The sequence below is a fragment of the Ambystoma mexicanum genome, chromosome 12, assembly GCF_040938575.1.
Source record: "Ambystoma mexicanum isolate Mex_15411 chromosome 12, UKY_AmexF1_1, whole genome shotgun sequence".
Lineage (NCBI taxonomy): Eukaryota > Metazoa > Chordata > Amphibia > Caudata > Ambystomatidae > Ambystoma > Ambystoma mexicanum.
The window spans coordinates 276,449,842-276,464,058 of NC_090936.1; the positions used below are offsets into that span (position 1 = coordinate 276,449,842).

The 14,217-nt window shown below is 42.3% G+C and overlaps 1 protein-coding gene across 1 annotated transcript in view; it reads left to right on the forward strand.

Moving 5' to 3' along the window:
• LOC138513506 (solute carrier organic anion transporter family member 1C1-like) overlaps positions 1 to 14,217 on the forward strand; it is a 503,198-nt gene that overhangs the window by 168,046 nt on the left and 320,935 nt on the right. The window contains exon 4 of the mRNA XM_069628421.1: positions 6,012 to 6,144. Coding sequence (XP_069484522.1) covers positions 6,012 to 6,144 — 133 coding nt within the window. The remainder of the gene's footprint in view (positions 1 to 6,011; positions 6,145 to 14,217) is intronic.

Consider the following 14,217-nt stretch of genomic DNA (forward strand, 5'->3'; position numbering starts at 1 on the left):
ATGCAGTGTAAAACAGTACATGGCATGGTCTTTGAAGAGTAGAGTCTTCAGAATCTTGCTAAAATGCACAAGGATGGGAACTGCCCTGATTAGTAATCACATGGGGTCCATAGTACTGGTGCATTGCATTGGAAATGATGCATTCTGGTTTTCTCCATCATGCATTCCTTTTTTTTCTGCCTTTCCATGGTGATGCTTCTTGTGATGTAAGTGCTTTCAGACACAGTTTTCTTTTTTACAAGATTGGGGGCTTCCTTAGATACTATGGCTTTGCAGTGTAAGTGATGCAAGTGATCATGAAGGTGATGCAGGCCTAAAGGGGTACCTGATGTAGTCCTCTGAGGACAGGCTACCTTTTAAAGAGTAAGTATTGTATTTAAACTTCAGGTGCTGCAAAAGTCTTTCAGTGACATGGGGGGTCATTACGACCCAGGCGGTAATTACGCCAACTTTACCACCCATTCCAAGGTGACTGGGGCGGTAAATCCCCATTTCCCATTTTCCCTTCCCCATTCCATTTTTGCCCCATAGGGCATAATGGGAGTGGGGAAGGCGATAATTACGCCATCGTAAATTACGGTGGCGTAATTAGCATCATGGCGGGTTAGCGCCATGGATTTTAACGGCTGGTAAAGGCAGCCGTTAAAATCGGAATCAGGCGTTAAGGGTTAACGACGGCGTTAACCCTTAACGCCTGAGTTGTAATGAGGCCCATGCTGTTTTTCATGTTTGCAATGTATTATTCAGAGAATCTCTCAATGGGCCTCATTACGACCCAGGCGTTAAGGGTTAACGCCGTCGTTAACCCTTAACGCCTGATTCCAATTTTAACGGCTGCTTTTAGCAGCCGTTAAAACCCATGGCGCTAACCCGCCTTGGTGCTAATTACGGCACCGTAATTTACAGTGCCGTAATTAGCGCCTTCCCCACTCCCATTATGCCCTATGCTCTTAGACAGTTTGAAGGGTTCAAACCAGGCTTCATGATGCAATGCCTGCAAGTCGAAGAAGCTTTTGATGCAGAGAGTCAGGTTGACCGCAGGTGGTGAATCAGCATCAAGTCGAGTTAGAGCGGTGTTCCAAGTGGTTCGTAGGAGTTGTCGAGCGATGCAGGTCAATGGATCAACAAGAGTGGTATAATGATAGAGTGCAGTTTGAAAGGATGAGTACTGCTGAGTACCGAGTTGATGAGTGATGCATTCACCCTGTGGTGCGAGTAAAGCTGCCATTCAAAGTCCTGGTGGTTTGATGTTTGATGCATTGATGCAGCGGTTTGAAGTTGTATGCACAGTGCGCTGGTGTTGGAGCTTGACAGGTGATGAGGCTGTGCTGGGGCGTTTTGGCATCAAGTCGGTTCAATGATGCAGCAGCAGGGGTTAGAAGTTCAAAAGTGAGTGCCTAAGGCAGTGCCACAGGTCCTGGTGGTTCAAAAGCAGGGAACATGGTTTGAATGTGGTTCAGAGGGGTTTGAGCAAGGAGAACAGGAGATATGGCTGAGTTGGCCATCTGGATGCCACGAGTCCCACTGCAGGGGCCTTTTATGGTAAGCTTAGTCATTTTCAGTCTCTGCTGTCAGTGCCTAGGAAGTATTGCAAGCACAGTAGCAGCCCTTGGCCCTCAGCAAATTCACTCCCAATGTGCCCTGAGGATGGGTAGGGGAATTGTTTGCCTCTGCCTTGGAGCAACTGTATTCATCACTAGCAGAGCATTTTGGAAAGGACTGCTCGCCCTACATGGTCCAAATTAATTCTTACTGATGTCCTTGTCGTCCAACAGTGAATCAAATAAGGTGTGTGAGACTCCTTCTTTTATATGTAAAAGGCCACATGAGATTGATGGAAAGCAAGCCTGCTTTAAGGAACTCAATTTGTATCCTAAAAACACTTGACGGTTTCCTCCTGATTTCATATCCAGAGTGCCTTGTTCTACAGGAAGTGAAGGGGACAGGATGGCGAGAGAAGCCCAGAGAAAAGTAAGATTGAGGAACCCTTCATCAATCCCACTTGTGCTCTCTGACTGCCCTACATCCCTCCTCTTCCCAAGCCCACAGGTTTAATGGCTCTCTGATGTGCAAGTCCCTTTTGTGAGGCAGGGATTTGATATGGTAGTGCATTTTGAAGCGAGGTTTCAATGAGATCTCCTGGTGAGAATGACCTGGGCTTGCAGGGAGGAGTTACTCACACTCCCAGAGAGGCAACATAGTCAGGCATGCCATATTTTGTTTAATTCACAGGAAGGTAAACAATCAGGCAGCCTGGAATTCACATAGCCTTGCATCTCTGGCCTGAGCTAACAGGGCTGATGCTTGTGTGCTTCAAATCAAATGCGTCTTTAATAATAATATGAGCTACGGCCACCATACCAAAACGTAGGCTTGGCCAGCATTTCAAGATAATCATGCCACCAGGTGATAGTTTATCATACTTATTATGGTTCTGGAGCAGGTTCCAGACTAAATTGCAACCTCTGCACAGCATGGCGTACACAATGCATTGGGCATGGAGCTTTCCAAAGCGGGGTCTGATTAGCAGACCACCTTTTCTGAGATGGAATTATTCACATCATTTTATTATTTAATACAAATCAAAAAGATAGGGCTTTTACACCCATAGTAGATGGAAATGCCACACAATATATGAAAGGATTTGAGAGAGATCTACCCTAGAAGCTACAGCAGGAATGAAACAAAGGTGTACTTGTGCATGGGTGTCGGATTGAGACAGATCAAGTTTGATCAATCAGGCTAGGCAGAAAAACTCACTGTTTTCTACATAGAGTTGTGACAAATGATGTGATTTTCGAAATGGGGTTTCTTGCACTAGACTCTTAATTTCAGGTTCTGGTTGAGAGTTTTCTTACCTGGAATTGGAGACATTAAGCCCTCACAGGTTATCCACTCCCTCTCCTTCAGTTTCTAGTGCTCTGCCATTGTCAAGCCCACCAGCTGTGAAACAATGATGTTCCACATGGAATATGTGTACGAAGGTAGCTGTTCACAGACTTCCCCTCACTCCTCTCCATTTCCACATTTGAATGCTGATGGTGACGATTGTTGGACTGTAACAAGACATACCCTTGCAAAACCCTGAAAAAGACATAAGAATCGTCTTATGTGACCATTGACCCTAGAAAAGCTCAAAGTACCATGTTGTGCATTGGAGAAGGGTAGGTGACTAGAAGACCCCATCTAGTTTTGTGTAGAATGGATTTGAGGGGCTAGATAGGTCAGATAATGAGGGACAGGTAGCAATCAGTTTCATATCTTGTAACGGTTCAGGAACAGCCTCCCACAATCAGGGCCTGCAGAGCTCCACTCATTGGTGTGACCTGAGACAGTTTCATGGAGCAATCAGCAGAGCCCCACTTAAAATTCCTGAACTCTGCTGATAAAGTAGCTATGCTGGAAGAGACACCATGTCTGTGTGCCTCATCCCACTCTCGTCTGTGGCATAACACTATACCCTAACCAAGATAAATGGTAACCAATAAGCTTAATGAAGATTGTACCTAGTTTCTGAATGCCCTGTTTTTTAATGACATGGTTGTATACAATTGCTTCACTTCACATACTAGATACATTCCCCTCCAAATCCAAATTTGTTTTGCATGCTTACTGAATAATGTGCAATAATCACCTTTAGGGGTTATTTCAGTACTGTAACCCCAATTCCCTTCCATTTTAAGAATGTCCATCTTTCCCCAATTTCAGCTGTGCTTTGAAGTTATTTTTCTTTAAACTGTGTACTCTGCATTCAATAAGTGGACACACCTTATACAATCAAGATGTTAAAGGCACAATGAATCCTCATTCTGTCCTATTCGCAGATCCAACAGTGATAGTTCACCTTTCACTTCACAGCTGTACATTTCTAGAAGTGTTTAGAACTCACACATAATAAATCCCCTTGTCATGTATGATAACCTGAGCCAGAACTCGGAAATAATTAACATTTCTAAACAAATTCATCAAAGTTTTAAATTCAAGTTCATCAAAGCGTATCAATACATCCTTGGCACAAGGATGTACTATATACAATGGAAGCAACACATCTATTTGAAATGTGGTGTGATTCTGACTATGTATTTCATCTGTTTTCCCCTGGGCTGATTTCACCTACTGTGGGGTATGCATTTGGATGCATCATCTTGATTTATGTTCATTCTATTTCTCTTTGTTTATGATAAATGGTTCTATATGTTTACACGTTACTGGATTACAGCTTTGGTAACACGTATATTGCTGACATAACAGTGTCTAGCCCTGATGAGGGCAGTGTTCTGAAATGCACTGGCAACTTTATTGGACACTCTCTGGGTATACACTGGCCCTCATTAGGACCCTGGCGCTAAGTGTTTAACGGCACCGTAAAAGGCTGCGGTGCCATTAAACACTTAGCGCCTAATTACGAGGTCCCTTTGCGGGACCCGACCTGAACGGCTGGTCTAGACCATCCGTTAAAGTAGGGACCCGCAAAGGGACTCTCGAGGTAAGTACAGTACTGCAATTTGTGGTACCGTACTTACCGCCTTCCCCAGTCCCATTGAGTCCCATGGGGCAAAAATGGGAATGGGGAAGGGCCAATGTTCAATGGGGAATTACCACCTCGCCAACCTTGGAATGGGGTGGTAAATCCCCATTGAACATTGGCGGACTCGTTACGATACCGGCACCAACCATGGTGCTAATAGCGCCATGGTTTAGCGCCAGTATCGTAATGAGGGCCACTGCCTTTTATGATGAAATAAAAGTGACACTGGGACATTTTCTCATTTGAATTCATGAATTACCATCCAGAAACCACTTAAGAACATACTAATAAGTGTACCCTCAAAAGCAGAATCTGCAGAACACGGCAGTCCCTACATTCACTAAGCTCAGAGACTCTTGGAATAAGGATCTGGAAGTTGAGATAACAGACCATGTGTGCCCGCATTCACGATGTTTCATTTAATTCCTGGTTCACATTGATCCAGTTTAAGATCCTACATAGGTTCCACTATACCCCGATCAGACCGAACCATATGTCGCAAGACCACCCACCCACATGCCCAAGGTGTAATTCTGACAATGCAAATTATATACACATGATATGGTCGTGCCGGGACTAACTGAATTCTGGGAAGGGGAATGCACAGCCCTATCAAACATAACGGAATGCACCATCACTTCATCCCCATTAACATGTCTTTTCCATGAACTCCCCCGGATGAGCCGGGGTCGCTAGGAAACTTGCAGGCCTTTGTCTACTGCTTGCAGCCCACTGTGTCTTGCTACTCTGGTTACGGCCTAGACCCCCACATACGCACAGTGGCTCCAGGCGGTTACCTGGGCTGCAGATACCGAAGATCCCTGGATACATTTACAACCCATGGCATCTAAACCAATGGACATCTGGATGCCCTTTCATCTATATGTATCCTCTCTAACTACAGACTCTGATGATGAGACTATTCCCACCTAATATGTATGCACGGTTTTCCCCCGCCCCTTGAAGCTTTTGTAGTGACCTCTACTTTCAGTGCTGTCGCATCACTTGTATAAGCCAGAATGCATTGTTGATGTTCTCTTGTAACGACCCTTACCTCTACAGAAGTTGCACTCTCTAAGTCTGTTGCCATCCATGCTGGATACTGTATCTATGCCTGCTTCCAACTATGTAGTGCTGGTGCCTCAGAGTTGTATTGTCAAGCTTATTAAATAAAGGTTTTAATAATATTAATAAGTGTAAATTGGTGCAACTTGTATAAAGGGGCCAGTTAGAGTGTATCATTTGTTAAGGGGTCCCCCTTAGCTTCCATTTTTAAAAAACAGAACAAGTCCTAGAATTCAATGAAAGGAAGCACTGGCTCTAGGTTTCACACATGACATGGGGCCAGTTGGCAGCTATGTAAATGTAAGGCAATGAAATCGGTTTCATACAGTTAATATGTAGTTTCGGGGACATCATAGTTAGTGGCATTGGAGAAGAGACAAAAGAGAAAAAAGTTTAACAGATGTCTTTGCTTTTATAGGTAATTTGCTGGTGATAGCATTTGTAAGCTACTTCGGAGCAAATTGTCATAGACCAAAGATCATTGCAGCTGGCTGTTTTTTGATGACTATTGGGAGCTTCATAACAGCCATGCCCCACTTCTTCATGGGACAGTAAGTAAATAATGCACCAATACCCCACACATATTGTCTTAAGTATAGCATTTACTTTAGTGGGATATATGTTTTTAAAGGATAGCTTATATTATCTTTCAGCTAACAGAGTGAGTAAGCATTGGATTGTCAAGGGCATGCTCATGAAATGAATCACAATGTTAGTATTAACTGGCTTTGTAGAACCATCTGCTATTTGTAGGTCCAAATTAACTTGCATATGTAGTTATTACCAGAAAAGTATACAATGCAAAAGAGCCAGTACTATATAATGCTACACCAGTGATTACAAGGGGAAGACAGATTTGAGATAAATGACTAAATCACAATATAGTCATGCGTTTAACACATATTTGACCAATGTCCATGTTAATATTTTGCCAGTGTATTGCTACCTAATATAATAAAAAAAAGGCTAATTAAAGTGATGACTTACATATCGAAACTCCTCAACATATAAACATTGTGAATGAAATTTCATATTAATGAATGTGGCAAACTTCTTATTTGGATATTAATGAAGGAACCAGCATTCAGACTTCATTGTCAGAGATGTGCAATCTGGGCAATACACATTTTGTTAATAATCAAATCTGCTTTTTTTTAAAGTTATTTTTATTGGCATTTTTAAACAATATCATGTTGCAGTATCAAGTTGCAACTTGGAAAATGCAACAGGCAATCAATACAATGGGCCTCATTACGAGTATGGAGGTAGCCATGGTGCTATTAGCGCCATGGCTACCCCCATACAGCATACCGGGTGCGGGTTCTCGGAATGGGTACTTACCGGGTCATTCCAACCTTGGAGGACCCAGTAAATCCCCATTCTGAAAACCATTCCCCATTCCCATTTGAGCCGCTATAGGGCTCGAATGGGAATGGGGAAGGAGCTAATAACGGGCCTGCAAATAGCAGGCGCGTTATTAGCTCCATGGTCCCTTAGCGGCTCCCGCTAAGGGTGGCTGATAAAACCAGCCGGCCTTAGTTGGACCGGCTAAGGGACCTCGGAATGCGGCAGTAAGGGGTTAATGGCACCGTCATCCTTACCGGTGCCATTAACCCCTTACCGCCGACCTCGTAATGAGGCCCAATTATTCTGTTCTTCTACATCTATAGGTTTGGGGAGCAGGAGTGTGGAAGGGGTCTAAAATAAATACAAGTACATATAAATGCTTCTGTCTAGGCTAGCCCTATTATAGGGAGGCCTAAAGGCTATAGCTTAATCTATCCAACTCCCTCAAGAAAACGTCCTCCAGATGAACATCGCCTAAAACTTTCCTCACTCTCCTCTACCTGTAGCGTTATCCCTTCTGTGGTGAGTCAGAAGAAGGGCACAGACTATTGTTAGACATTTCTTAATGTGTGTTTATTAAAGAAAAAGGTAGAGGCCTTTCTCTCCCTATTTCGAAGGGGTTTTCCCTGACTAACAAACTAACTAACTAACTAACTAACTAACTAACTAACCAACTAACTAACTAAGGTGCTTGTCAGTTGCCAGTGAATGCCTTACAAGAATCTGTCCACTGTCCCAATCAAACCCTAACTGACCCTGCCACTATTTTAACAACTTGCCACTATTTTAACAACTAAGGACAGGAGAACGGCTCAATTTTCCTGGAGTCTTGCTCCTCACAAAGTTATATTCCATAACTAATATTCAAATAGTTCTTTGTGACTTCTTAAATTAGTTCACACAATTATTTTAGCACTTTATTACTCGTTTTGATCTTCTCAACTTGTGGCTTCTTGGTTCACTACTGATATATTTTCTTCTGTCAGTGTCTGTTATTTGTTGGTTACTTTATTCCTTAATTCTATTTCCAATATTTATTTGTCCAGGGTAGGGTTATCCAACCTATCTGTGATCCTCGCTTGAGGTTTCTTTCTCTTCTATCTGATTCACAGTGTTTAACCAACCTTTGTAGGGTATATATCCTTTAAGATATAAGTTTCTTTATCCTTACTCTCAGGATTTTCTCTCGCATGCTCCTTCCCTTGAATGTTGACGCCTTCCTGAGTTTGACTGCAAAAGGTATGAGTACTCTCAGAGTGATTAGCCTCCAACTCTTTCTCTTTTTGGATTATTCTCTGAATGTCTTTACTGAGACGTGCAGGAATAGTTTGATAACAATTCCCTTTTACTTCTCTTGTTCGCACTACTGTATTCTTGTTATCTCGACTTTGACAAGTGTGAGTACTCTGATAGCAACCTTCTTTTACTCCTCTTATTCTCCAGGCTATTTACTGGTTATCTTGACTTGGATGAGTAGGAATATTCTTATCATGATTCTCATTCACTTCTCTTACTGATATATTCTCATTATATTGACTGAGGTTATTGTGAATGTTCATATAATGGTTTTCATTCACTTCTCTTCTTCTCACTGGTGTATTCTTATTATATTGACTGGGACAAGTATGAATGTTCATATAATATTTTTCATTCACTCCTTTTCTTCTCACTGTTATATTCTCATTTTATTGACTGGGACGAGTATACATGTTCATATAATGGTTTTCAATCTGTCTTCTTCTTCTTACTAGTATATTCACACTATATTGATTGGGACGAGTATGAATGTTCATGTAAAGACTTTCTGTCTCCTCCCTGGGTTTCCCGTTTATCCCGTTGCCCGATTCTCTTGGGGATAACGTCACTGTGTTTCCATTTTGTAGGCTTCGATTTTCTCTATCACTCGCCCGAACCCTTTTTCTCTTCTCAGTTCTCTTTCTCCAAATTCTGAAGGCTTCTTGGTATCCTAGGTACCGGTTTATTGTGCAGTTTCAGCCTAATTCTTAGGACCTCCGGCAGGGGCCAAGACCTAAAAATTAAGGTGGGGGGACTCATCAACAAACGCAGTGGGATGTGAAATCACCAGAAATTATCAAGGTGAAATATGTAAATTTCATAAAATTGGCCTTGCATAACGACTCAAATTGCACAGGACAAATGGCATTTGCCTTTTGTAAAATCAGCACAAAACAACAAGGGCCTCATCACTAGTTGGGCGATAACGCTGGATCTATTAGCCCCAGTGCTATTAGCCCTACCGCCGAACCCCCCGGCGCTATTAGCGCCGGATCACGGCTTTGGCGGAACGGTTAGTGCCCATTCCCCATTGGGCTCATTTGGGAATTCCTCATTCCCCATTGGGCCCAAAGGGGCAAATTAGTGCTATTAGCAACGGCAGATTTCCCGCCGGCGGTAATGGAGCCGAAAATCAGCAAATTTGCTGTGGATTTTACCCCAGCTCACAGCTGGGGGGAAATCCACCCAGGCCATGATCTGGCGGATTCTTAAATGCAGCGGTAATAGCGGTACTGCCACGTTTAAGGGTTACCGCCAGCCTCGTGAAGAGACCCCAAGAGAGGATATTTCTTCTAATAGTGTTTTTGAAAACGTTAAAAGGTGTGCATGTTTTAAACTCCAAGAACCAATACAAATGTTTTCCCTGGAACATGCAGTACGGAAATGCAATATCTCACCTTTAGTTGTCTGTTATTTGGTTATATAGTGCAGTGGTGAAGTGTCTGGCCTGCAAACCTGAGGAGTGTGGTTCAATCCCGAGGTCGGCTTGAATTCATGAATTCAAAGAGGACATTCAATGTTTCTCATTTTAGCTGGGTGAGTCCAACCTCTGAAAAAAGTGGGTGAACTCTGTCCACCCACGTGTACCCTCGACTTGAGCCCTGACCTTTGGTCTACCACTGGCTACCTCTTGTCACAGCGGTGCTTGCTGCTCCTCTCTCCCTCGAGTTGACAAGACGCTGCACGTCCACCACCTCAACTCTGGCTTAACAGTCAGTTTTCAATTTGCAGGCTTCTCAGAGTTCCAAGTCGCTTCCCCTTGCAGAGATGATGCAGCCATCGGGCTTTCCCTTGAAGCTCCTCATCTTCGTTATACATCATCTTTGTCTCAGTTAAAAACTATTCTTCCTTTAAAGGGATGGTCAAAGTTTCTGTGTCACAATAACACATATTTGTTCCTTAGTCGTATATTTCCTTGTGGGATATGGTTAAAAAGGTAAAGTTAGAAGACTTAGGGAGTTCCTCACGGGAACAGAAGTACTTCTCCCCAAATGTCTCTCCCTGTAATGTCCTGCTTGTCTCCACTCCTAGAGAGGGTACTTTGGAGTGGGCCCATCTCCCTAGCATCACAAGTGGGTCCCCCATGGTGAGAACGGACACATTCCTGTGATTCATCACACTTCCCTCTACACAACCCGTCTCCTGATCTTCTCTTTCCCTCTCACGCTATATTGAAAGACACCAAAATAATGCCACAAATATGCCGAGATCAGCTACAATGTGTTATTAAATACAGGACACCAAAGTTTAAAAGTCCACATAAAGTTTATTCAAGGCATTTCCAGGCACCACGAGGCAGAAAAGCAAAAAAGGCAACGTGTTTCACACCCAGCTGTGTGCTTGTTCACACAGAGCATGCTGCAAACATCAGACCATTCATGTATGAGTACAGCTCTATGGTTCCACCTATTGTTGACAACTCCCAAAGCACAACTTGGCAGCCATCTTTTAACGTGAGTAAAATACTCAAAAGTATAGACACAATTCTAAAAATATCAGGCAAACTAATTATAGGGGTGAGAAAAGACACAAAAAAAAGCATTGTTCTCTAATATGCAAAATGCACAAAATTCAAAAACAAAAATTGGCGAACACAATTCACCATACTAATGCTTAAGTGCAACTCTATGGTTTCACCCACTGTTGGGAACTCTCACAAACCTCTCAGCCAGCATTATTATCTATCAGTTATCTTTAAATGTCAGTAAAATACTCACAGGTATACACAAAATCTAAAAATAATTGAATAGATTAGCCAGAGTGTTGATGTAGGTGAGGGGAGACACCAAACCAAGAAAAGGCATGAATAAAGTGCAAAGTGCATGATCATGTAAAAAAGTACAAACATGGAATCACAACATTGCAATAGTACCAAACAAATACACTATACTTGAAAATGTATGTTTCATCATACACCAGAAAATCACAAGTATAAACGTGTAGGATAAGAATTTCACACCCATTTTGCCCAGGAATGGGCAGGTGAAAGCTGCATGCTCAACTATAAAGAGCATTGAACCCAAACCACCAAAGACTAAAATGAAACCTGAAAACTCCACCCATACTAAAATAACTGACAAATAACAATTGTCATTCAACACATGGAAAAGAACTGCAGAAAATCCTACTATAAATGGAGTGCTATGTGCTAATCAAACCGCACACATATTGAAGCAAATTCCACCCCACTATGGCAGCTCACCCAATGCCCTGGACGAAATCCACTCAAATAAACCACACAACAATACAATAAAATGAGAAATCAAGAAAAAGTTATCAAGCATCTCAAGGTACAAAATAACATGTCATGCAACAATGAATGTGTAGAGTTCCTTACCAACGTTGTGGCCGAAGGGAACTTTAGTATGAACGCCCAGTATTGTTCGTGTTTCATGCTGTCTCAATCTCAGGGTCCTGTCACCACCCAAGGGATGTTTGATGGCATGAATCACACCAAAAAATGTAAAGCCATCCAATGACCCATTGTGATGTTCATGAAAACATTTTGCAATAGGGTAGGACAGGTCAGCATGCTTAATTGCTCGAATGTGCTGTCATATCTGAATCTTAAATGTACACATAGTACTGCCCACATACCATTTGCCACAATGACAACTAAGAACATAAACAACACATTCTGTATTGCAATTGATGTTAAAAAGTATGGTATAGGTAGTACCAACAACAGAATGTTTAAATGTAGAAAGAGGAACAGCATACTTACTCACATACCTTACATTTATGGCATTAAGAAAGCCCTTTTTCTGTTGTGCAAGCAACGAAACAGGTTTAAAAGAGGTTAGAAAACTCTAAACAAGTTAGTCCATAAGTGAGGAGCCCTACGGTAAGTGAGACAAGGGCAACCAGGCAAGACAGTGGACAGATCCTTATCTGCTTTGAGTACAAGCCAATGTTTGCAAACAATGTCATGTATCTGACGTGACTCTGGGCCAAAAGTAAGGACAAGTCTAAAATCCTGCTCAACTTCCATGGCACATTTTTTAGGTTTACTGAGTAATGTATCTCGCTTGAGATCACAAGCATTTAGGAAGGCTCTGCCAATGACTATGTATATATATAGTTGGCACTCTAATACACACAATGACCCTGCCACAAGATACTTTCCTTTGGAGAGCACCACCACCAAAATCAACTTACTTGGGTGTCGAGGGCCCAAACAAAAAGGTAGACAGACCCCACCATAAGGCTGGGTGTACTGAAAACTCCTCAGCTAAAAAGGGACTGCCCAAACAAAAATGAGCAACTGAAAGTGATCTGTGACCTGCCCGATCAGTACCCTTTAGTATCCCCTACTACGTCATAGTTACGGCTAAGGGTGGTCAAACCTATGAATGGGTTCCTGGTGTTCTTCTTGCAGGGGTTATAGTCCATATGCAAGAAAACCAGCCGGTGGTGTTGGAACTGGGTGCAGAATCTAATACTAACCCGGGTGGAAAGAGGGCATCTATCACTAGAGTTCCAAGTGTTCAACTCTAGTCCAGATCAGTCCACCGAGCAGTGAAGCAAAAGGATCCAAGGACCTACTTGGATGGCACAACAACCCAACCAAGGAGGAGTAGATAATAGGAGAACACCAGAGCACTTGATGGAGAAGGAATCCAGGAAGATGTGCAGTAATTGGAGGAAAGAAGAGCTGAGGATCCACAGGGAAAGTACTAAATGCCAAATTCCAATGGAGATCCAAAGATAAGAGAAATGAATGCCACCGTCCAAAACCAAGTGAAAACCCCAAATCTAGGAGGAAATCCTGCGAGAATTAACACAAGCTAATGACCTTTTCTATGGGAAGGTACCCACTGGAGAGTCTGCAGCCACATTTTAGCTCATTGTACCTTGCACAAAGGAGGAATACCCATTTGCATGCGGCTGTGGACTTCCCATAGAACAGGTCATTAGGCCATGTTCGTTCTCACAGAGGTGCGCCCGTACCTCTTTTTTATGTTTAAGGAACTTAAGGTTGGTCACCCTAAGCAATCTAGTGTTATCCAAACATGGACTCCTTGCTCACTGTGCTCAGAGAGGCACAGCTCCACCTCACTGATGAGGTCCGAATAGGTTGAAACACGTGTCTGAGGTTGCTTTCGGTACTCTTGTTCAAAGGAGGATTGCTTAGCATTTCGGTGCTGGACTGCTTAAGTGTGTGGGACAAAGACTGATTTGCAAATGAGTTGTTCCTCTTTTGTGAAAGGTACAGTGAGCCCGTACCTTTTTCCACATACACAGGGCAATAGGGAGGCCTCAAACACACAAATCATTTGTACACTTTAAGATGAACTTTAATGTGGTTGACATTATCTGGTTGCTGTTCTTTCTTTCTTCCTTACTTTAGTTTCCCTGTTATGCCTCTGATTTCTATGCATTGTGGGATTGTACATGCATTCTTTGTACTAACACCAGTGTGTAGTAAGTCTTGAATTGTTAGCTATGTATTCCATGTTTAACATTACTCAAAACTCTGATAAGGTATATCCAAAATTACCAGACAAAAAATATTGTTCTTATCTGGTGCATGATGCAACCATTGCTTATGTGTATGTACGATTAGGTTCATCTATTAAGTAAAACACTCCAAAATGTTTTGTTAAGATGAGCACATTTGTAATACATTAAATAGTTCATAATAGCTCTCCCGATCACCCTTGATTGTTGTTACCGATTTTATAAACACAACCCCTTGTAGGGACTGTTTATCAAAATCAATTTCATATATGATGTCATCAATGACATTTGTGATATAATCTTTGATGTCCTGGGAGTTAGTCTTAGCAGTGTACGGTGGTGGCACGAGTTATGGTTGCTTAGCTTACCATAACTGGCGAATTTCTGTGGGTTTATGGTTTTACTTGTAACTATAACGTCCCTTTCACAACTTTTTTTCACTGAATTTCCTAGGTTTTTATTAGTGCATCTTAACCATCACATCCCTTTAACAAAGCTTTTTCACAGAATTTCATCGGTTT